Source organism: Aphelocoma coerulescens, chromosome 7, assembly GCF_041296385.1.
Source record: "Aphelocoma coerulescens isolate FSJ_1873_10779 chromosome 7, UR_Acoe_1.0, whole genome shotgun sequence".
Taxonomy (NCBI): domain Eukaryota; kingdom Metazoa; phylum Chordata; class Aves; order Passeriformes; family Corvidae; genus Aphelocoma; species Aphelocoma coerulescens.
The window spans coordinates 26,658,531-26,680,928 of NC_091021.1; the positions used below are offsets into that span (position 1 = coordinate 26,658,531).

Genomic DNA, 22,398 nt, shown 5'->3' on the forward strand with positions numbered 1-22,398 from the left:
TAAAGATATCTCCTTTTGTCCCCAACAAAATGTCTCTGAATTCAAGGACTTTATTGCACCTTTACTTCCAGGCATCTCTGCTTTGTTACTTTCTGCTTTGTACCATGTCATGGAGAGGAAATGCCAGCATGGTGTAAGAGACTGTGTTTTCTGACTTATTAATTCAGTGTAAAGCAAACAAGTCCTGATGTGCACTCCTAATAGAGTATAAATCCTGGAAAGACAACAAAAAAGAGAGATAAAATGACATCTATTTCCTTTTAAAGATGGAGCAGACCTCTATGGCTTAGCACAATATTGTCTCAATTTTTCTCTACCTCTCACTGGAAGGGGAATAAATGGCCTGCAGGCAGGACCTCTAACACTTCATAACAGGATCAGTGCAAGCACCACAGGTTGCAACATCCTCAGAAAAGTCTGAGCACTCTGTATTTGGTTAATCATAGTAAACATACATACTAGAACAAAAGGAAAATAATTAGCTGGATTAGCAGAAGGCAGGCAGTGGGGATAATGCCAAGACTTCTACACACAAATTGGTACCAGAAAAATTGCTTCCTTCCAGATTCAATTTTCCTGTTCCAAAAAGCACTGGGAACATTTTGCAAGAGCAGCTTTGTCTTGAAGGAGACAAAGAAGGGAATACTTTGCAGAGCTTGCAGAGCAGACACTGCTCTGACATGAATAGATTGGGGATGTCTCCTTATACAGGATGTGTCACCTAAGGAAAACATGCAGGTACCATACAAGAGGACTGCAATTCAGACATGACTTGATATGCAACAGCAGGGACATCAGCACTGCTGGCACTGCACTGAGGGCTACAAACAAGCAGTGTCTTAAGAGGAGATGGTGCTAATGAGCCTTCTTCCATCATCTGGACATCCCATAGCTCTGCTCAGCTCAAGACCCTACCATGTCTTTATGTCCTACCTGCTGAATTCAGCTCTCACAGACACATCCTGAACTTCCCATTCAACCAGGACCAGAACAGCTACAGGGTGGCCTTTTTCACAGGATCACTAAAGCTGCAGGAGCCTCCAACAAAAGCTGCGTGCTCAAAGAAGGCTCAGCAAGAGGGTCATGTTCATTTGCTCCCCAAAAGCACTGTCTCCTTAGCCACCAATCTCATGTATTTCCTAAGAAATAATTACTGAAGAATGGAAATAATAAATACAGGGAACAGGAGGCATTCATGGCAAGTTCATTTGAGCACACATATTGTTCAAATACTAGAGATGAGTGATGGTGACACATTAAGGCTCAGTCCTTCAGACAGCTCCATTTAAATCAACAGAGGCTCATCACTTTATACAGAGAATCCCAGGCTATGTGGGTGGGTGTGCGCATTATATGCTTGCACAACTGGATTTGCTCTCCAAAACGTACTGCTGGCATCAATAGTCATTCCAACAGTTTATCATCTTCCAAAACAAAGTCGTTAATTCTCTTTTTAAGAGCAGGCACAAGTTGCAGTGAGCTGTCTAACCACTGCTTTCAGAGCCCAAGCCTGAATGAGCTTGGCCTACAAGCCTGTAACAAATAAACTGCTTCTAAAGAGAGACATATTCCTCAAAAGAGAATTTTAGCTTAGATAACTAAGACAAATGTCCCATTTACATGTTAATTAAGCTACACAATTCCCACATGCGTTAAAATTACAGAAACGTGTGCTTTACAGCGCACACAGCAATAAATCTTAGAATTACAGAAACACGGAATATGCTGAGTTGGAAGGGATCCACAGTCCAACTCCTGACCCTGCACAGGACATCCCCAAGAGTCACACCACGTGCATGAGAGCATTGTCCAAACACTTGAGCTCTGTCAGGCTGGTGCTGTGACCTCTTCCATGGGGAGCTGTTCCAGTGCCCAACCATCCTCTGGGTGAAGAACCTTTTTCTAATATCCAACATAAACCTCCCCTGACAGAACTTCAGGCCATTCCCTTGGGTCCTGTCAGTGGTCACCACAGAGATCAGTGCCTGCCCCTCCTCTTTCCCTCAGGAGGAAGTTGTAACTGCAGTGAGGTCTCCCCTCAGTCTCCTCCAGACTGAACAGACCAAGTGACCTCAGCCACTCCTTACACAGCTTCCCCTCAAAGCCCTTCAACATCTTCATTGCCCTCCTTTGGATGTTCTCTAACAGTTTAATGTCTTTCCTACATTGCAGCACCCAAAGCTGCCCCCAGCACTGGAGGTGAGGCCGCCCCAGTGCAGAGCAGGACAATCCCTCCCTTGCCCGGCTGGCGATGCTGTGCCTGATGCTCCCCAGGACACACTTGGCCCTCCTGGCTGCCAGGGCACTGCTGGCTTACGTTCAACTTGCTATTGACCAGGACCCCCAGGTCCCTCTCTGTGGCAGTGGTCTCCAGCCTCTCATTCCCCAGTCTGTCCATACATCCAGGGTTGCCCAATCCCAGGCGCAGAATCTGACACTTCCCCTTGTTGGACTTCATATAGTTGGTGTCTGCCCAGCCCCCTCACTTACCAAGGCCTCTCTGCAGGGCCTCCCTGCCTCTGAGGGACTGAACAGCTCCTCCCAGTTTTGTATCCAGTGTGAACTTCCTCGGTATCCCTTCCAGTCCTATGTCCAAATCATTTATGAAAATGTTGAAGAGCACAGGGACAGGATGCCATTGAATTTCTTGGCTGCCTGGGCACACTCTGGCTTGTCCAGCCTCTGTCACCCAAATCCTTCATTAGGTCACATCTAACCTTTGTTTGTCTGTGTGATATATTTAAGAAGAAAGGTGGTGTTACATGAAACAACCCCATTCTTACTATGTTTGGATCCTTGCCCTAAATAATTTTATGGTACGATCACAGACTAACACTCGTCATCCTCGGGACACCAAAGATAAGGAAGATATTTGCAGTAGAACCACTGAGTTTCACATAGCCTGGACTTGGTGATAGTGAAGGCACTGGAGATGTCCCACAGTTCTGCATCATAACAGAAGAGTTCTCTTTTGCTTCAACATACAATCACAAAATGCTTTTAAATGGTCCACTCGATCTTAAAGAATCTGTTTTTTCAAGAAAACAGCAAAATTCTCTCCATTCTTAGGAAAGATGACATTTTGCTTCCTTTTGTAAAATCAGCTGCATCTTTTTCCATTCTGCCTCGGAATGGTAGAATTCCATCTACCATTTCAGGCACGTCAAGTATGAAATTCACATTCCCCTGAATTCACTCATTAAATGTGGAAAGAGATTTGATCAGCAAAGTCAGTAATTTCTCCATATAAATTAACAAAAATGAACATACAAAGATGAGCACAAAGGTCTTGCATCACAGAGATTTTGCTCACTTATCAAAAGACTGCAGCTCCAGGAGGCTGATCCCTCCTACAGGAAGGAATAATGGAAACCAGCCTTCAACCTCATCTAAGTAACATCTCTGAAAAAAATACATTAGATGCTTAAGATCCTAATGCATTTCCAAAATATCCTTATTACTCCCTTAACTATCTGAAGCACATGAAATTTCCAGCAGTTCCATTTCCATTTTTCAGAACTTAGGTAGATTAAAAACAAAACAAAAAAAAAATCCCAGAACCTCCTATTCCACATAACTTCAAAGTACACATTTGCATAAATGATTCAGAAATATTTAGACACTAAAAATCCATAAGAAGTAGAAGAGAATTGCAAAATACTTTAAAAAAAAATTGGTTTCTTATTTCCTTTCTGCTCTTTATTAGAGTATCTGGGGTACCTGTCAGGTTTTATCTTAGGAGGGATTCAGATCACTATTTAAACTGAAATATTTCTCTGGCAGATGCAGACATTCCATCATTATATTGTCCCACTGAATGGGCAGTATTGTACATGAGATGTACCATATCTTCATCATGAATGTATTGTAATGGCTAGCAAGAAAAATTGTAGATGATTTACTTAAGCAGAACCAGCTTATATATTAAGGGTATGACATGTTCTGATGAATCAACTAATTTTTCCTTCTCTTTCATTTCCTCTAGAACTTCAAAGCAATCAAATGTTGTTTATGCATAAAATTTAATCCTTTCACCAATCTATAGTTTGATTGAATTTGCATACTCTATTTCCTACAAGTCAATGTGAAGAGAGCCTCGTAATTGAAACCATTTCCCCTCCAGTTCTCCTATCTTTGTTGCAGTATTTTCTATTAGTAGCTCTATTATGCCTAATATCTGTAATGTTGGCAGATCAGAATTTTCACTTAATGCAACCTGTATTTATAAACCACTAGGATGAAAAACAGAACAAATACAAGAAAGAGGAAATAATAATTACCTGTCTTTGATGCCACACAGATCAATGTGTAAATCACTAAAATTCCCCAGTGAGCCTTGCTGAACTAAAATGAGGTCCTTGGGCTGGTTATCAATAAAGATGAGCCTCATACAGCCTTGAAAAGCAGTAATGGGATTTAAACACTGGGAATCGGTGAAATTGTCAGGGCACCCTGTGGGAAAAAGAGAAGAGGCAGAGAAGAATATTGGAATGTTCAACTATTTCTGCTGGGATTTCCTGATGCAAGAACTCAGAGGCTTATTATTCCAAATGTTTTTACTCCTTCTGCTATACAACCTCCTGTGTTATAAATCCTCCAGTTAGGGGGGAAAAAAAAAAAAGAGAGAAACCAGCCACTGTATCAGAGTATGAGGTTTTCACACGTGCTGAGCAAAATCAAAATGTGATTTTTTTTCATCTTCTTCAAACTCAACAGTTGATAGCAACTAAACCATGTTAAATAAGTTGTACAAAATGTAAAATCATTATGGGTTAAATTCTGCTGCTGAAGCAACGTGCAGATGAAATCTTGTGGGCAGCAAGAAAGCTGCTTGTATCTGAGCTTCCCCTGTATTTAGACAGCTCTGAGATCCAGAGCCTCCTGTACATCCTCACTTAGTGCTGCATCCATAGGGTTCACCAAGATCAGAACTCTACTATAGCAAGCACTACACAGAAATATATTAGATTAAGAAATAGTTAATGACAGTCCCTCTATCTAAATTAATGTCTGCATTCCAAAAAGCAGAAGATAGCATTTTTCAAGACTGGTTTTTCCATTTTCAAAATTGAGCTAAATCTACCTTCATTTCCACAAGAGAATTGTATATAAATACCTTTGTAGATTTGAGCTGTATGTCACCTAAGCTCCAAAAAGTCACTGAGCCTGATCAGAACACTGTTGTCTACAGCAATATTGACAATATTAATACTTCTAAGGCCTTTTAACTAGGAAAAACCAAAACCACTCATGGTTAATACAGCTGTGCAGATTTTGCAAATATTTTCAGATAGATGTAGGCACCCATTGGCTACCACTACCACTAGTCCACTTTTACAGCTGTGTTTGAAGTTGTGCTTGCTCTCTCTCTGTCAGGCTTGACCAACACTCTTCAACCTGCCCATAATGCTGAATGCACTGCAGTTCAAAAATCAATCCTTCCTTTTGCTCTTAGCTGCAAACAGTGCACCTGGAGAGAACTCAGTGGTGAGCAGCTGAGGACCTGCATCACAAAAACCTCTCTGAAACAACCTACCTCCAAAATAGTAGCTGTTCCCAGAGTAGATCCTTGAGACAGTGGTTGCATGGCTGGCAGTGGCAGCATTGTTATCCAGCGTCAGGGTAATGCGATGCCTTCTGGCATTGATGTTCACAGAATGCCAAAGCCCATCGTGGAGATTGGTGCCTGGCAAAAAACATGTACAGAGTGAAAAAAAAAAAAAGATGCAGGAGACAACAGCATTCTTCAAACTTCCTTTTGCTTCCTACTTGTGACCAAAAATATGCAGTTGATCTATAAAAAGAGAGAACTGTAGCTTGAAAGAACTCATTACCTCTGGAAACAAACTGGCATAGAAGAAAGGGCCCAGGAAAAGGGAAGCTTTTGAGAGTATTTAAATAGGTCATCTCACATTTTAATCTAACCTGGTACTACTGCAGTCAGTCATCAAGCTAGCCCAATCCTTCACCTTTCTGGTAGCACATTGTTACCTTTTTGGGGGTGTCTATGTCTGTTTTCAGTCTGTTGGTAAATGCTTACGGGTCCAGAAGCGTGCAGAGATCTCTACTGAGGTTCTGCTACTAAACACGTGCATGAGGTTGCAGAGGATTGGATTCAGTGAGACATTCGTAGCTTGTTCTCAGGCTCCAATCTGAAACCTGACTGACTCCAGTAGGTATCAGCAGGATTTGTGTGTTTTAAAACCCTCCAGCACCAACACAGCACACAGTACTATTAATGGATGTACAGAAGTTGGATTTCCACGTGGATGTTCTGAGAACTGGGACTGCTGCTCTGACCAGGCACCTTTAAAGGTTAATGAGGGATTCACTGGACAGTCTCCTTCTCTTCTAGACACTCCTGCAAAGTGGGAAATTACATGTCTGTTTCCTTATTCCAAAAATCAGTGTTGCATCGTGTGGTTCTTGAAATACCACCACAGAGCTACAAAGAAACTCCACAGCCTCTATTCTGACAGCCATGAAAATCAGTGGGCAAGCTTCTGAGCCCACACATGGAGGTGCAGATCAAAAGTAACCTAATTGCAGTTCCAAATATGTTACCATCAGGCTGAAGTCAGTGAGATCAGGCACAGACAACTAGTATTTACTCCCCTCCTGAACAGAGTATTTTTGTTAAAGTCACTTTCAGAGAAAACAAACAAGCACTTAGGAACACAAAGAGGTGTGAGAACAGTTCAAAACAAAATAAAGAAAGAAGTGGGTGTTAGGTATGTGTAAAGACATTTCATCATGAATTTGAGAATGAGACTATTTACTCAGTAATAGCTGCTAGCACATGCACAGTTACCACAGAATTATAGGCTGGTTTTCCAGCAAAAAATGGATGATTTTTCAACTAGAACAAGTGCACACTGAAGTGGAATATGCTGCTGAAGTTTGACACAATGACAAAAGAAAATAGGTCCCATTTGGGGGAAAAATAGGTCCATTCTTGAGCAAGCATGAGTTTATTGTGGGTACCCGACATCTGCAGAACATGGCACAAGCACTTTCTGCATATTTTCCATGTACAAGCAGGCAGTTTAGCATGTTTTGGATAGCACCAAAGGCTGGGCCCAGGTTCATGATTTCAGAACGACATAAAAACAAACACACCCAACCAAACATTGGCATTGTCTCAGCTTTGTCAACAACTTAATTAGGATTGCAATAAAGGCTGGAATCTCAGTTTTCAGTGTTCAGTAGCAGCAAGCTATGGCTGTAGCAATCTACATGAATAAGGATAGATGCAGGGCTGCCTCATTTTCTATCATAAAGGGGAATGAAATGCATACAGAACAGCTCTGCTTTGACAACTCTGTCAGTTTTTTATCTCTGCTTCTTTTAATAGCTACATCTGCCCTCTTTAATCTGTACAGGGTATATTTTAATATTACATGTTTTTACATGTAATTTAATATTACATGTTTTACATCTGCTCTTTTAGAAAATTTATTATTATTATTATTATTCCCCCTAATTTTAAATCAGAGAGGCAGCCCTATTTCACCCTCTTGCATCCCACCAGCTGCACTGCACAAAGCAATTTCCAAAGTGGCTAAGGAAGCCCAAGAGGGAGTGTAAGGAGAGGAAGCTCATGGTCAGCCTCTCTTCTGAGTGTAGCATAAAGGAAGAGTCCAAAGCTACAGTCAGAGAAAGAAAATCAGCTCGAAGCTGCCTTAATTTATGCTGGAGAAAGATGCTGTGGCTGAGCTGGCTTCCAGCTGATTTCAGCAGTCTGAAGATGGGAACAGGAAGGTCTTCATGTGACCTGACTGGAGAAAATTGAGTGTGACTGCTTAAGAACATAGAGGCTCAGCTAACTGTCAGTGAGATTGAGTCTGGAGATCTCAGGATGTCAATTTTCCAAGCTTAGATCAAGCTGCACAAAGCAGCTTTACCACTGCAAAGCAAGAGAAAATTTAAAAGAGAAAGGAAGATTGGGTGTTTCCTTATTGTTTGATCCTTTCATCCCATGGAGCTGAACCTTTGTGTTTCAGAAGGAGACAAGTAAAAAAAAAAAAAAAATAAACACCTTCAGTGATTTCCACTGGGTTCTCAATCTCCTTTTGAATAAGTAGTGTCAATCTGCCACCATGGAGGTAAACCAAGAGATGTCCTGAGTTTTCAGACAGCTCAGTGAACAGAAGCAAGCTGTCTTTATTCCATGTTCGGAACTGGAAGCTCACTGACAAACCATCGATTTGAGCCGTGCCAGGGAGTAGCAAGTAGCTTCGAGTGGTGCTCACAAAGGTGATAGGAACAATTTGTGGTTCTGAGCAAGAAAAGGTCACATTCCCCTGGAAAAAAAAAAAAAAGAAAAATCAAACATAATCAGCATGACTTTTTTTCAGTCATCCCAAAACATCTCTTTAGTTAAATAAGCTCACTGGACTTCTAATGGCCCTTAAGGCTGAAATAGGTATTGTTATTCAGACACATATCTTCGGAAATCAATAGGAAATGTATCTGTCCATGCCAGGAAAACGTATCTAACTTCAACATTTTGCTTTTATCCCAAATGCTGAGGATCAAAAATCAAAAGCTTAGTCCTTAGAAGGATCTAAATGTAACCAAATGTCCTTATCAACACCACGCCTTAGTTGATTATCTCAGCCACCCAGCCCTGAAATCAATGGTACAATTTGCCCAGAAGAGCAGCACATTTACTCAAAGCAGTCAGCAGAATCTGCACCAGCATGTATCACTGTAGTTGGTGGAAGAAATGACTCCACCAGTTTGCTCAGGCACTGTAGATTACCCCACCAGGTCAATCAGGCCATGGTATAAAACCTTAACAATATATAAAGCCAGGATGCACTTAAGGAGCCACGTCTTTCAAAGCCACTCCAGGAGATTGTTGCAGCCAGCTGCTTTGAACTCGGCTGCTTTGTAACAAACCAACTGTAATCTGATAAAAACATTGGTGTATAAGGCTTTCTCCATGATAACACTTCTCATCAGAGCCCATACCCCACTCTACCTGGATAATTATAACGAACAGCACTTGATGGATGTGCGGGAAGTTGCACAGTGCTTGGGGAGTTCCTCTCTGCAATCTCAGACAGATGATGGAACTGTTCCCTACCACTTTCAAATGTCTTTCCAGTCTTTATTTTTTAAATGGAAAATGATGCGCCAGAAATAGACAAAGGTATCACTGGATGACAAAATCCTCGATAGATATTTGTCTATATGGAGCTATTTGCATAGTACCCGTTAGGTTCAGAATGCAGAAGCTTTGCAAAAGGCAAAGATTTGGCAAAAGGAATCCTTGGCTATATAATATTAGAATGCATTTTGAGATATAATCCAAAGCTTATCTGAACTCCATTGATCATTATTCAGGTGGGAAGTAGGATGGAAATTTGGTCTCAGCCTTCAAGCCGTTTCTACTACCCACTGGGATTTGCCTGCATGAAGAGATGCCACAAATTTTTTTGCTATTGTTAGCACTACATTTCTACCTCAATTTTTAATCAAATTGATGCCAAATTGCAGAAAATTAAGACAGCCAACTGCAGCATTATAAATAAATACAGTTAACCTTCTCTAGAGCTTTTTAAAGTTTAAAATCACAATGACTATTTTTCTTTGGAATTGTAGAGCTTTACAGTGATTCACACACTCCACATAAAGTTGTAAGACATTTATTAATCATAGAATAGTTTGGGTTTGAAGGGACGGTAAAGCTCATCTCATTCCCATCCCCCTGCCATGGGCAGGGACATCTTCCACTAGACCAGGTTGCTCAAAGCCCCATCCAACCACGCTTAAACACTTCCAGGGATGAGTAGCCACAACTTCTCTGTGAAACCTTTTCCTCATCCTCACAATAAAGAGTTCTGATATAATTTTTGTCTCAAAACTCTCTCCAGATTTTACCTAGCAGCAGAACAACCTATGCCTAGACTGAATTAATGGTGCAGAAGAAGATAAATGCTAAGACAAAAAAACATTTTGCAGTACACAACACACTTTCAGAAGACCTTAAAACAAGCCACTAAAGACCCTGTGTAGCTAAATACCCTTTCAGCTGTTTGCAGCAGCACCATAGCAAAGCATCTCTGATGCACAGGCATGGGCCCAAAGGTAAGGTAAAACTTCTGTCTGCAGTTGACATGAGATTCTGAACTCGTGCAACTACTCCTAAATCCATGGATTGCTGTGGCACCTTGACAAACTCAGCAACACTCCAGTCATTCACTCCAGCTAGCAATTCATGGCACAGAAGTCCTGTACTGAGAGATGATCAGCAAAGAGTGCTGACTACAGGGCCAATGCTGGGACATACGGACAGGACCTGCACATCTCTTCCCTTGCTTAACCTGGTGAGACTTCAAGCTCTGAAGTCTGACCTCAGCTTTAGCCTCTCCATTGACTTAACTGAAGCAGAGCAGGTGTTATTCCACCTGCCATGAGAACAGGCAGCTGGAGATGCACAACAGTGATGCTGCAATATTCTTTGTAAATGGGATTAAAAGTGAATATGGGGGACAGATGAGGTGTGTCTGCCTTTTGGGGGGGATTAATTTCACAAGGTATTTCTGTTACTCTTCTTCAAAAATTGAGACTTCCATGATGTAAGGACCATAAGTAATTGCAGTCAGAGCTAAAAACTAGACAGGATTTGTAAAAAAAGAAAAAAAAAAGAAAATTAAAAAAAGAAAAAAAAAGTTGAATAAAGCAACTGATGCCACAAGAACTGACATCAATTCAACTGACTAATTTAGGAGGGAAACATCTTAAAGCAGCATCTCAGAGCAAAGCCAGATGAAGTAGTTAATGCACACCAACAACAGTTGCTGACATCCTTACACTGACCGACCTGTCTACCTTCCTAGAGACAGTAACATGAAAATCTGAAAAAGTAATACACAGCTGTTACTTTGAAAAACATTTGTCCACTGAAGTGGTATAGGTTCCCTATACAAAAACTGTTAATTTTGCCCTGAATGTTATTCTCAAACAAATTATTCCAGCAGGTCTAAGGCAGAAAAGTAAACAGCTCCCTCTAAACCTTCATCTGATCATGAGCATTTTGCTTTAATTGGCAGCAGTTCTGGAACTCTCCAGGGTATATGCCAGATTTCTGGCAGACACTTGATTTTATAATTGAACCCAATTTAACTGAAAAGTAAAAGCTCATTGGCTAGGAAATGGGATAAGAACAGTCTAATCCCTAGAGAAAATAAAGGAGATGCTCAGCTCTACCCAGCTGCTGGAAAGTCTAGCTATCACGTGGCATTTGAAAATTCCATTGAGTCCATCTCCAGACTGATTAACGACTCCTCTAACAAGCAGTGAAACCTTTACAAAATAGTTCTTATTGTTCTTACAAGGGAAAACTTCTGAACCTAGAAATGCAATGGAAATACTTGCAATTTTTTTACTGGCTTCCATGACAGTTGTCTTAAGAAAAGAGTGGAAGCAGCCCAGATTTCTGCAGGCATGGTACAGCTTTAGAGGTGGTTCTTGTTCAAGTGAGATGTTGAATGAACAAGCAGCAGCATGTTACAGCATTTTAAAGAAGAATCAGAGCTTCTCCTATTAAAAGAGAATGGAAGAACACAGTTGCTAAGTGATGAGGATAAAAGTGGATTACATAGAAGATCCTCTGAGCCATAAACATCATCCAAAACTGACTGGAGACTTTCCAGTGACTTCTGTGGGACTTCAATAAAACCTGTATAACTTTAATGAACCATTTCAGTCTTTTCTGGCCTTTTTTGATATAGTATTATGTATTGTTCACTGAAGAGAGAAGACAACACCACAGCCAGGGCAATTGGTAACAAGTTCCTTATACATCCTCCTTGCTCTCAGAGAATACTAATCAAAAATAATATGCACTTGGGAAATTATTTAAACTGACAGCTGCACTGAAACCCTCAGCACTTAGCCTACCAGAGGATCCAGGCCAAGATCACAGCTTGAAAAGAAAGAACAATAAATGAGTATTTCTGAGCTCTCATTCTACCTGCAGGTTAGAGCATCAAATGGGCACTTAAACTTTCCTCATTAATCACTCTATGGATACTGTCCAATAAAATGGATATCTTGCTTTCTGCAGAGGATTAGAAAGGATGATTTCATATGACAGGTAAAGGGACTAAGATCCCAGGCCTGGCTGAGATACAAATGTGGTAAACTGGCAAGAATATCTCCAGCTTGGAATTAGAGGACTACTTCTAGCTGTGAAGGGACTGAGTTTCCAGACAAATTTGCAAGGAGAGTAACAGAAGAAAAAGGTGACCTCTGATGCAGTTTTAAAAGGATAAGATGAAAAACTGGCATTCAACTCTGAGAAACTGGATTTTGAGAGTGAGGGAGGTTCTTTCAAGCCCTGTTTTTAAATTAACTCTTTCAAGCAGAACAAATGTCAAGAGACCCACATATATTTCAAATACTTCTCAAGACCATGCTGAGCACTAAATGAAAAGCAAATCAAAGTGAGACACCAGCTCCAGCCTTCTGAAATACTGCTGCAAAGTGTCTTCAAACAGGATATGGGAGCACCAAGGTGCATGGTGTTCCTTGAGTTAGGACAAGTCCACTGAGTGAGCAAACAGTCCATCCCTAGAGCAGGGGACCAACTTTAAGAGAGTTCCTATACTGAGATGGGTTTCTGTTTCTCTGAGCAAAATTTCAATATGGAAATCTGAAAGCTTTCCTGATCCAAATTACATTGAAACTAATATAACCCTGTGATAATCAATCTCATGACAGACAACTCTCCTATCTCCACTTACTGCGGGTATCATGAATTCCAATAAAATGTTAATTATCACATTGATTTAAATTGCTTACATTAAGATAATGCTCCAAATGGGGAAAAAGTAACATTTAACAAAATAGAGAAGGCTTTGAAAAAACGGAAACATTGTGACCATGAGAGAATCAGGGATTAGATGCTTGGCTGCACCTTTCCGAATGTTCTTTATCTCAGACTCCTAAGCTGAATGTGTCATTGGTCAGAAGCAGAACAAAGGATTTGACCATTTTTATGCCCATAGTAACTGTACATTATTGTTTTATTACATGGCACAGTAGTTAAGAGTTGACAAAAATGGGAGCAAATATAGAAATACTTTGGAAACATCCTACATCATTTTTCTCAGAGAGACAGGAAAAGGGGGGAAAAAAGACCACAGGAGGAAACCAACACACACACACACAAAACAGTGACCACTTAATATTTTCTCTCTGTGGTGGACTTTGGATGCCAGGTGCCCACCAAGCCCCTGTATCACTCCCCTCCTCATGAGGTGAGGGAGAAAATGAAGGAAGAAAATCCTCTTGTGTCAAGAGAAAGGCAGTTTAATAAAGCAAAAGCAAAGTCTGCACACAGAAGCCAAGGAAAACAAAAGACTTAATCTTTACTTTCTATGAGCAGGGGATGCCCAGCTACTTCCTAGGAAGCAGGGTTTCAGCATGTGTAGAAGTTGCTCTATGACAATAAATGCCTCGCCCCTTCCTTTTTCTCTTGGCTTTTATTGCTGAGCAGACTCATTGGGTGTGGAATATCCCTTTGGTCACTTTGGGTCAGCTGGCCTGGCTATGTCTCCTCCCAAGATCTCACCCACGCACAGTCTCCTGGTGAGGGGGGAATATCCACTTTAAGCAACAAGTAGGAATGAAGCCAACCTTTCAAATTCACCTTGCTAGAAGTGAATAAGATAGATGTATTAGATCAAACTGGAAAATTATTACAGTCCAAGCCCAATTTTTGTTCCACTTCAAGGTAAAGTGATCTACAGCTTATTAGTTTTTATTGCCTGGAACAAAACACAGCAGCAAGGAGATTTTTTTCCTCATTATTATTGTGAAAACAGAATCACATCTACCTTAAAATAGAAAAGTGTATAGAAAGAAATTCCTATCAGCTTTTTTCTTTTTTTTATGTATTACTTTCCGTTAATAGCTTTTTCCTCTTATAAATTCCAATTATCTGTGTATCATAGCACAGCACCAGCCCAAATGGTTGGTGTGAACTGCACACAATCCAGGCTCTTGACTGTGATGGGCTCAGCTTGCCCCTTTCTGTTATACCAAGTGCCACAGAGTTCCTAAGGCCTTACCAACTGGAATAAGACCTTAAAAAATACATTGAACCCTTGGCTTTGCAGAAAATTACATTTCCTCCATTTTCCTTATCCCCTGCTAACTCCTCTGACAATAATTAGCCATCTCTCTTCCTCTTCTACAGGGACTAACAGCCTTATCACCTCCCACCTTGAAACATCCTCCTCTGCTCAGCAGGCACTAACTGCCCTATTTATTCAATTTGACTATCCAGGTAATGTGATAAATGAAACCCTGAACAATTGTTTCTAACCTGTAATTTGCTGAAGGCTGATGACTCCCAAAAAGGCCTCATTTGCTCAGAAATGTCATTTTTTTCTGCACATCATCCATTCTTATTAAAAATATTGTCTCCCTCCCCAAAAGACTTGCTTCACTTGCTGTCATCACAACTATCAAAATCCTAACACAAAGAAGCTTTTATATCAAGGAGAGTTTATTAATGCAGCTATGTGCTGGTTTATATATTTGCACACTGAAACTCTTTAGAATTGTGGACAAAGCCAACTGAAATCAATGGAAAAGATGCCATTTAAATAGACTTTATTTCAAGACCTCGAGTGAGGTGACACACCTAATTTCTTTCAAAATAATCCTGTTATACCCTTCAGCAACAATAAAACAGACCCTTAGAATGAATGCTATTTATATAGACTTCCTTGCTATTCTACACTGCAGGTAGAATGCCAAGGAGACTCCTCTGAAGACCCAGAGAGAACAGAAAGATAGAAGAAAATATATAAACCTATTTTTAAAGGAATCAAATATTTCTGGAATCTGAGTTCACCTGCCTTACCTAAAAAATGGCAAATTCAGTTCTCTCTTTAATTGTCTGACTCAACACTTTCATTAAATAATTGAATAAAACTTATTTTTTTTAGAAATTCAACTTGGTTCACAGGAAGTTGTGAAAAATGTCACTAAAAACTTCCACAATTTTTATATATGATTCCTATAGTCTGACTGGAGCCCAAAAAATAAGAAAAAGAATCTAACTCATGATTCTCTAAACCCTAGGAGGGGCCTGCAGAAACCACCAGCCTGATATTCACAGATAGATCAACACTTGCCAGAGCACTTTGGTAGAACGAGACATTCACAGACAAGTAAATTCTTCTCAAGATAAAGGTATCTCAAATCAGCTTAATAAAATAGCATGTTTGGATTCTCTATAAAGGGAATGAATTATTAGTTTACATTCTCCTGTCACTAGGTATCTTTCCTTGCTCTTTGATGCTGGCAATTGGTTATTTCCCCAAGGCACTACAGTGATACATTTACATGTCACCACATCCCTTGCTGTGCTGAGCTGTCACTCTCACATTCAACATGGCAGGCCAGTGTAGAAATTCAGGCATATCTGAGAGCTGACAACTTCTGCCTTAGAGTACCCTGAACTCCTCTTGAGTCAGCGCAGGGTTTGCTCTGCTAAATAAAAAATGCAACCCCAATTTCTATTAGCCAGAGGTAATGGAAGAGAAAGGGAGAACGTTTTTTTCTCAATTTCAGTAAGTAGGGTGGAACATTGAGAAGGCCATACACAGCATCTTTCCATGGCCTCTTAATTTCTTTTCATCAGCTAGACAACTTCCTATTTTGGCATCGCAAATCAGTGAAGCACAAAAACAACTTAAGATCCTGGCCACAGGTTACATTTGAGCAGTTTCTAAAGGCGCAACTAGAATCCAGCATTAAGTAACCACTGGTGGAAAGGATCCTATATTTTCAGGATGCTGTAGCTATTTTTTCTCTTATTTACTCCCTCAACCAGAAGTATTTAACAATTCTCAGTGGATTTATCTTCCTAAAACTTGCCCAATCTCCTCCTGCATCTACACACACTTTAAACAAGCACAAGATCCCTCAGTGAAGACTTCTCCATACCAGATATATCAACAGGTCAAATTTCCTCTCAAATTTCCTTTTTCCTTCTGTGAAGAACAATTCCCCTTCTGCTTCTTGTAAATGTGGCTCTTGTTTGCATATTTTCCTGCCCCTACTTAACTGCCCAAGAAGTGTAACTGCTTTGCAATTCCTCATAGTGAGCAGTCTGCACTTCCCTCATGCTGAGCAGACACCTAGTAAACAGGGCAAACCTTTAGATTATTACTTTGAATCATTTTCTGAGGTTTCCCAAGGGTCCAGCCCTAGGACCATGACAGCAGTTAATTACAGAAATTTGACTTCTCATAACCTCTGGCAATTAAAAGCAGTAATGGCTTGGAAAGCACATAAAAGATCTGCTATCATTGCTCCACATTCAATGATCGAGGGGAGGGAAAACAAAACAAAACAAAACAAAAAACCCCAAACAAAGAAAATAAGACAAAAAACCCCACACACCAATCAAAAAAAAAATCAAGAAACAAAGAAACAAAATCCAAAAAATCCAAAAAACTCCCAAAGCCCACAACATGCCATCAGGGACAGAAGAAACTCCAGAGAGAAGAAAAATAGCCTGTCCAAACAGACAGGGCTGTGTAGGGAGGTTAAGTATCAGGCAATACAAAAACGGAATTCTGAAGGCAAGTTCCAGTTCAAAGAGACAGGCTGCCTTGTTATCTTGAGATGCCTTCTCAAGGGGATTTATTGCAAGTCTGAAAACTGCAAATGAGTTACAGAAAAGAACAGGCAGAATGATAATCACAGCCACCACCCAAGAGTACAATACATGCTACAGCACTCTGTTATTGACAACCTGCAGTTTTTTCCTCTGACTTTAAATGCAGCTGATTTGGGACCATTATTTATACGGGTGAGGAACTACATCATAATAGGAAATCTATACCTCCAAAGCTGGTGTATCATTCTCCTGCTTGCGTGAAAGATGTCAAAAGTGAAAAAAACCCCAAAGTGGATGGGTACCAAAATCCCCAAGTTTGGCTCACTGACTGTGGCAATGTTCACAAAGGCACACAGTGAAGCAGAGAGCGTGTGTTGAAGTCTGCCTGCCTCTGGAGACAAAAACTGATGTCGCTAAGCATTAACGGCTTTCTAAACCCAAACCAACCAGTTTGTCAGCAATTATCTCTTGCTAGGAGACAAAGGTATTTTGGGGACTAACAATGCAGAACCATCTCAGGTGACCTCCAGCTTGTGGGGAAACAACGTAAGTATACAACACATTTTTGGAAGGAGTAGTTCCAAGACCCTGCTACATTTATTCTTCTCTGCTGATCCTTTCATTGCATTTCCACTCCAGACAACCTTAGTGACCACAAAGACATGAAGCAGAGAAGCTTGCAGCTCCCTGAGGATAGAGCTTGTTGCTTGAAAACCTCAACGCACTTTGAGTAAAAGCATTTAGTGGAGAATAATTCTGGCAGGCAAAAGACTACGTTTAACAAGAACAGGTTATTTTAATTTGAGGAAGTTAATTGCTAAGGAGTGTGGAAGAGCAGAAAAGGGAAAGGGGATCAGCCTGCGTGACCTAGAAGTACCTGAGAGTTGCTAGAGGAGAGAAATAGCTGGGATGCAGAGTGTTGGAGAACAGATTTACAGGGCCCATATCCTATAGAAGGGTGCTCATCTAAGATTATGAGGCACTATGAGTGTGGCAACACTTTGCATACCCAAGTGTCATAGACACAGCACAGAGCAGCTCATAAACCTTGAAAAATGCAGTACAGCAGCCTGCCTTTGGGAACTATGGTGCTTAAATCATCACTTATGTGAAAGAGACTGAAGGATGGAGGCACATCCATCCATCCATCCCCACTACCTTAAATTGAGAAAGGGAGCTGGATTCTTAGACCTTTCATCTAGCATTGTCTGAACCAAGTGTAGTGATAACAAGTTTCATTGCTTGGGGCCACTTAGACCCAGACAATGCTCTTCTGAGAAAAAGCTGCAAATTGAATGTGGTGCAAAGTTTTGCTCTTCCCCTTTGGAAAGGCCTTCCCGTTATCCAGCCAGCAAAACAACCAGCTGTTTAATGACCTAAGAAGCAGGCCAGGGCACTTTGCTCTGCCCTTAGAAAGTAAGCTGAGGGGAAGAGCAATTTAACACGGTTCTTAAGACTTGCACCTTTGAGTCCTCAGTCAGAACAATCAAACTCAAGATTATTAAAGCAAAGTTTCTCCGTCCCAGGGGAGTATCCTGGAGGCAGTCTTGACTGCCAGCAACACAGTGAGGAACTTCTCACCCATCACCTTTCCATTTTCCAGCTCCCTGTGTATTCAGCCTCGCCGTAGGCAGGGAGAGTGCAGAAAGAACCTCCTTGGTCTCCTGGCTGGCTTTGTTTTGGGTTCAGTGTGTTCGTAAACATTGCTACAAACTAGAAGAGGGAATGGGAGCCAGAAGCAGTTTCATCTCCATGTTCTCCAAAGACACAATGTTAGCCAAAAGGCATTTATCAAAGCACAATGCAGGAGTGAGGCACAAGCTGAAAAGAGAGCTGATTATGTACAATTTGTCAAAGCTTCATGGGACTGTAGTTCACTCTTTTTGCAAAATAAAATGCTTGCTGTTTTTGTGAAATATTTAAATATAGCTGTAATTTTGGACATTATTAGATGTTAAGTTATATTTGTGGTTTATGTTATCAAGATGGATAAGACTGTAGTTCCTCTTGCTTTACATCTACCATTCCACATTTAGAGACAGTAGTACAAGGTCAGTGGTTCTCAGAACTGCCAATATACTGAATATAAGGAGCAGCACAAAGGAAACTATTTCCAGTAATAAAAAGAGTATTTTTTCTCGTCTGTAATATGAACTGAAGTATCAAAGTAGAATTTTGTTAGTGCTGTACTTCCCAACAGTGACAGAGAATGGTTCAGAAAATAAAATTTTATCTGAGTTAACCAGGAAAAAAAATCTCTATGACTTCTATCACCATTAAATAGACACATTTTAATCTTGAAAAAAATAATTAGCAAGTTTCTCCAAGCAAATTCTAATACACCAGTAAAGTCAGAGAAATGCCTTGGTTTCCACATGTGCCTTTCAATAACTCTCACCACATGAGCCAGTGCTGGCTGGTGTTAGCCTCAGCAATATCATTTTAACAAGCTAATTATGCCCACAGCTATCCAAATCTGAGCTCTGCTCATTCAGAGCAGCCAGCAGCACCAAGAGAGCACCAGCAGCACGGAAGTAAAGAAGGAAAGCACATGGTACTGCCTCTTACCACAGTATAGATCTGAGGTTTGCGTCTTTTGGCCAGGTCAATTATATTGACTCCGTTGTAATAAAGGTTCTCAATGCATCCATGGAAATTCTTCCTCTGAAAGGTTCCTGGCTTCCCTGGGACAGGAATCCCTCCGAAACTGAGCTTTTGGAAAGAATAAGAATAGCATTATTTATAACATTATATATATGTATGTATATGTAGATATTATATTACATTATATTATATTATCATCCCAAAAGCAAGAGAACAGAGACTCACTCCATATATCTACTTGGGATATTATTTAAGAGCCAATTCTCACCAATGGCACTGGGAGCATGAGGCAGGGCCTGGCCACCTCTCAGGGTAAACTACAGTCCCCACTGCATTCCTGCTTCTGGAGAAACACATCTGGCACAGACAGCTTGCTGCTTTGGGAGCAGCTCTGAAGTGCCTTGGTGCCACCAGCTCCCCTCCCAGGAGCACCAATACACAAGGAAACACTCCCACTGTGTCCAACCCACAGCCCCACTGGCCCAGAGGGTGACCCCTGGCTGCAGCCCGCAGTGCTCAGGAACCTCCGAGCAATGGGGGAATCAACTCTCCCTGCTCCCAGAGCTCTGGGTTTGCCTGGGAACTGTGGTCACTCCTTTCCACCAGGCACTTGTCTGAGCAGTTCTGGTTTCAGCCAGGGGAGGGTAGTATCACATACCTAAAATACCCCATTTGCACCTTGCAATTTCACTGTGCTTTGGTCTTTACAACAGTCGCATGTGGCATTTGGGACTGGGTTTTGTAAGGGAGAAGTTCTGCAGGCTACACATGGGCACGAAACTTCTGCTGTGCTGCTGTCTAAGTACTGGCAGACATTAACACTGTGCAGGTTACAGCTCCTCACTCAACTGGAGGGCTGAAAGCTCCAGGAGGACAAAGAGCATAACAAAATAAGCTTCCAAAATACAGCACAATTGTTTAGATTCTGAAGAAAAGAAAGAGAAAAAAAAAAAAAGAAAAAAAAAAGAAAAACAAACCCCACAACCCCAAAAAATTCTGATAATCCTACCTTCATTTTCCAAATGTCACAGCTCATTTGTAAGTAACTTTACTGACCTTTCTGGCAACGCCTTACTGGTGGTACCACTGAAGGTTTACTCCTATTTCCCATCAGTGCCAGCAGTACCATGAGTAATATAATGCAGGTGGGGATCCTGCAGCCACCACGTTTGATCAGGAGCTGTGCTGCAATCCTGCTGCATCCACTGCAGCACGAGCATGCACTGCTGTGTGGCACTGCTTGCACACTGATGGCTGCTGGAACCTGGTCAGCCTTATTCCCCTGTCACAGCTCCCAAAGCCTTACCTCAGTTCATTATTACAAAAATAAAGAGCAATTTGGGGGTTATTGTTCCTCCCCCTCCACCTAACAAGCTGGGATATGTACGCAAATGAAGCCTCCCTGGGTAACCTTGAAAATACATTTGAAAACAGGTTCTTAATGAACTTGCACCTCAGTTGTTTTAATTGATCACTTCAGAGAAATAAAGAGTGAACAGACTGCTCCTTTACGTCACTTGCAGGTTTGTTACTGGCATGAGGGCTTATCTGGTAGCAATTTTTTTTTTCAGTGAGAATCATTAGTTCTTTCTAAAATACCAGACTTTCCTTCTTTCATGTTCTATTCTTCAAGTCTCCTGCTTACGGACTCTGTACTGGGGTTTCAAAACCAGAAGAAAAATCAATATCAATTACACCAATGCATTATTAAGAAAACAGTTTGCTTTCTGATTGGTAATAATTTTAATTACAAAAGCAATGATTTTATTACCCTCAGTAAGGCCTTTAATCCCTAAAGTGTGCTGAGATAAACTTTCAGTAGACTGCACTGCTGCAGTGTTTGACTGAAAGATTGTCACAGTGCAAACGGAGAAAAAACACACTGTGAAAGACTGAGCTCAAGGGACGAGGTCGGAGTGCCACAGAGGTTTGTGGTGATGCTGATTAATAACACCTGAAGATCTTTTCTACCATGTTCCCTATTTTGGAACATCTGGAAAAATGTTCTGCAAATTAAATTGGAGCCTGAGTTTCCCTTGATCAGCACCAAGCAGGAAGCAATAAATGTTATTATTTTGAAATTAGAAAAGCTGATGACTCAAGTATTTGGCTTTTCTCAACTCCATCTTAAAAGCAGTTACAGTTTTGGCCCCTGATAGTTCAGTCTAAAGCTGTTGCACAATCCCACTCCTCCAAGTGCTGTCCCTACTAAATGTGCTCATGATTTGGTACAGCAATGCCAGGGGACAGGTACCACTCTCTCCACCCTGCTTTGTGAAATGCAAAGAAAGGAATTCCATCTGGAAGAGGAGAGGAGAAGAGAGCAGGCACCTGCCACTGCTGAGCCATCTGCTTTTTTCCCTTGAGTGTGTTGGAGAATGATCCTTTCCAGAGAAATGAATTCCAAGTGCAAAGGGTAAAATTGTGGTCTCTGAAGCAGTGAACCGTGCCAGCTCAACACATCCAGACAGGGTGATGGCTCTGTGCAAGCATGACCCTGAGCCTTGTGGGCAAGAAAGGCTTGGCAGACAAACACAAGGGGCTAAAAATGAACACGGGTGATTTGCACGCAGGTGTGCGTTGATGGGGGAACAGATAAGGAACTGCCTTGCATACAAATATGGTAATAGATAGGGGTTTTTAAGGTGTTCTTTTAACAACTATCATCCATAAGCACTGAACTGCTGGAGTGATATAAACTGCACTCTGCCACACCCTGGCCTCATCACAGGCAAGCACACCAGCCTTGGGGTTTATGGGCAGGCAGGATATTTTCTCTGCTCAGTCCTTCCTTGCTAAGCTGCTCTGGCTCCCTAGATCAGGATGCTCTGCAACATCCCCAGATATGAAGGGGCCTGGGTCAGAACTGGTGGTCGTGAGAGTCATAGAATCACAAAAATACTAAGACTGAAAAAGCTCTGAAGATCGAGTCCAACCCAGCACCATGTGTTCATATCCCCAAGTGTCACTTCCTTATACCTTTGGATTCTTTCAGGGATGATGATTCCACCACTTCCCTAGGCAGCCTATTTCTATGTGGGAGCACCCTTTCAGTAACAAAGATTTTCCTAGTATGCAATCTAAACCTCCTCTGCCACAACTTGAGGCCATTTCCTCTTATCCTGTCATTTGCTACCTGGGAG

At 41.2% G+C, this 22,398-nt stretch overlaps 1 protein-coding gene across 5 annotated transcripts in view; it reads right to left on the reverse strand.

Moving 5' to 3' along the window:
* CNTNAP5 (contactin associated protein family member 5) overlaps positions 1-22,398 on the reverse strand; it is a 272,841-nt gene that overhangs the window by 117,898 nt on the left and 132,545 nt on the right. For 3 of the 5 annotated variants that reach the window (XM_069020986.1, XM_069020988.1, XM_069020987.1), the window contains 4 exons: positions 19,220-19,363; positions 8,039-8,303; positions 5,537-5,686; positions 4,281-4,452 (listed from right to left, as the gene is read on the reverse strand). In XM_069020986.1, the coding sequence (XP_068877087.1) occupies positions 4,281-4,452; positions 5,537-5,686; positions 8,039-8,303; positions 19,220-19,363 (731 nt within the window). Of the gene's footprint in view, positions 1-4,280; positions 4,453-5,536; positions 5,687-8,038; positions 8,304-19,219; positions 19,364-19,523; positions 19,579-22,398 lie in introns of those variants that run through there. The other 2 variants (XM_069020989.1, XM_069020990.1) reach the window with 2 other exon arrangements.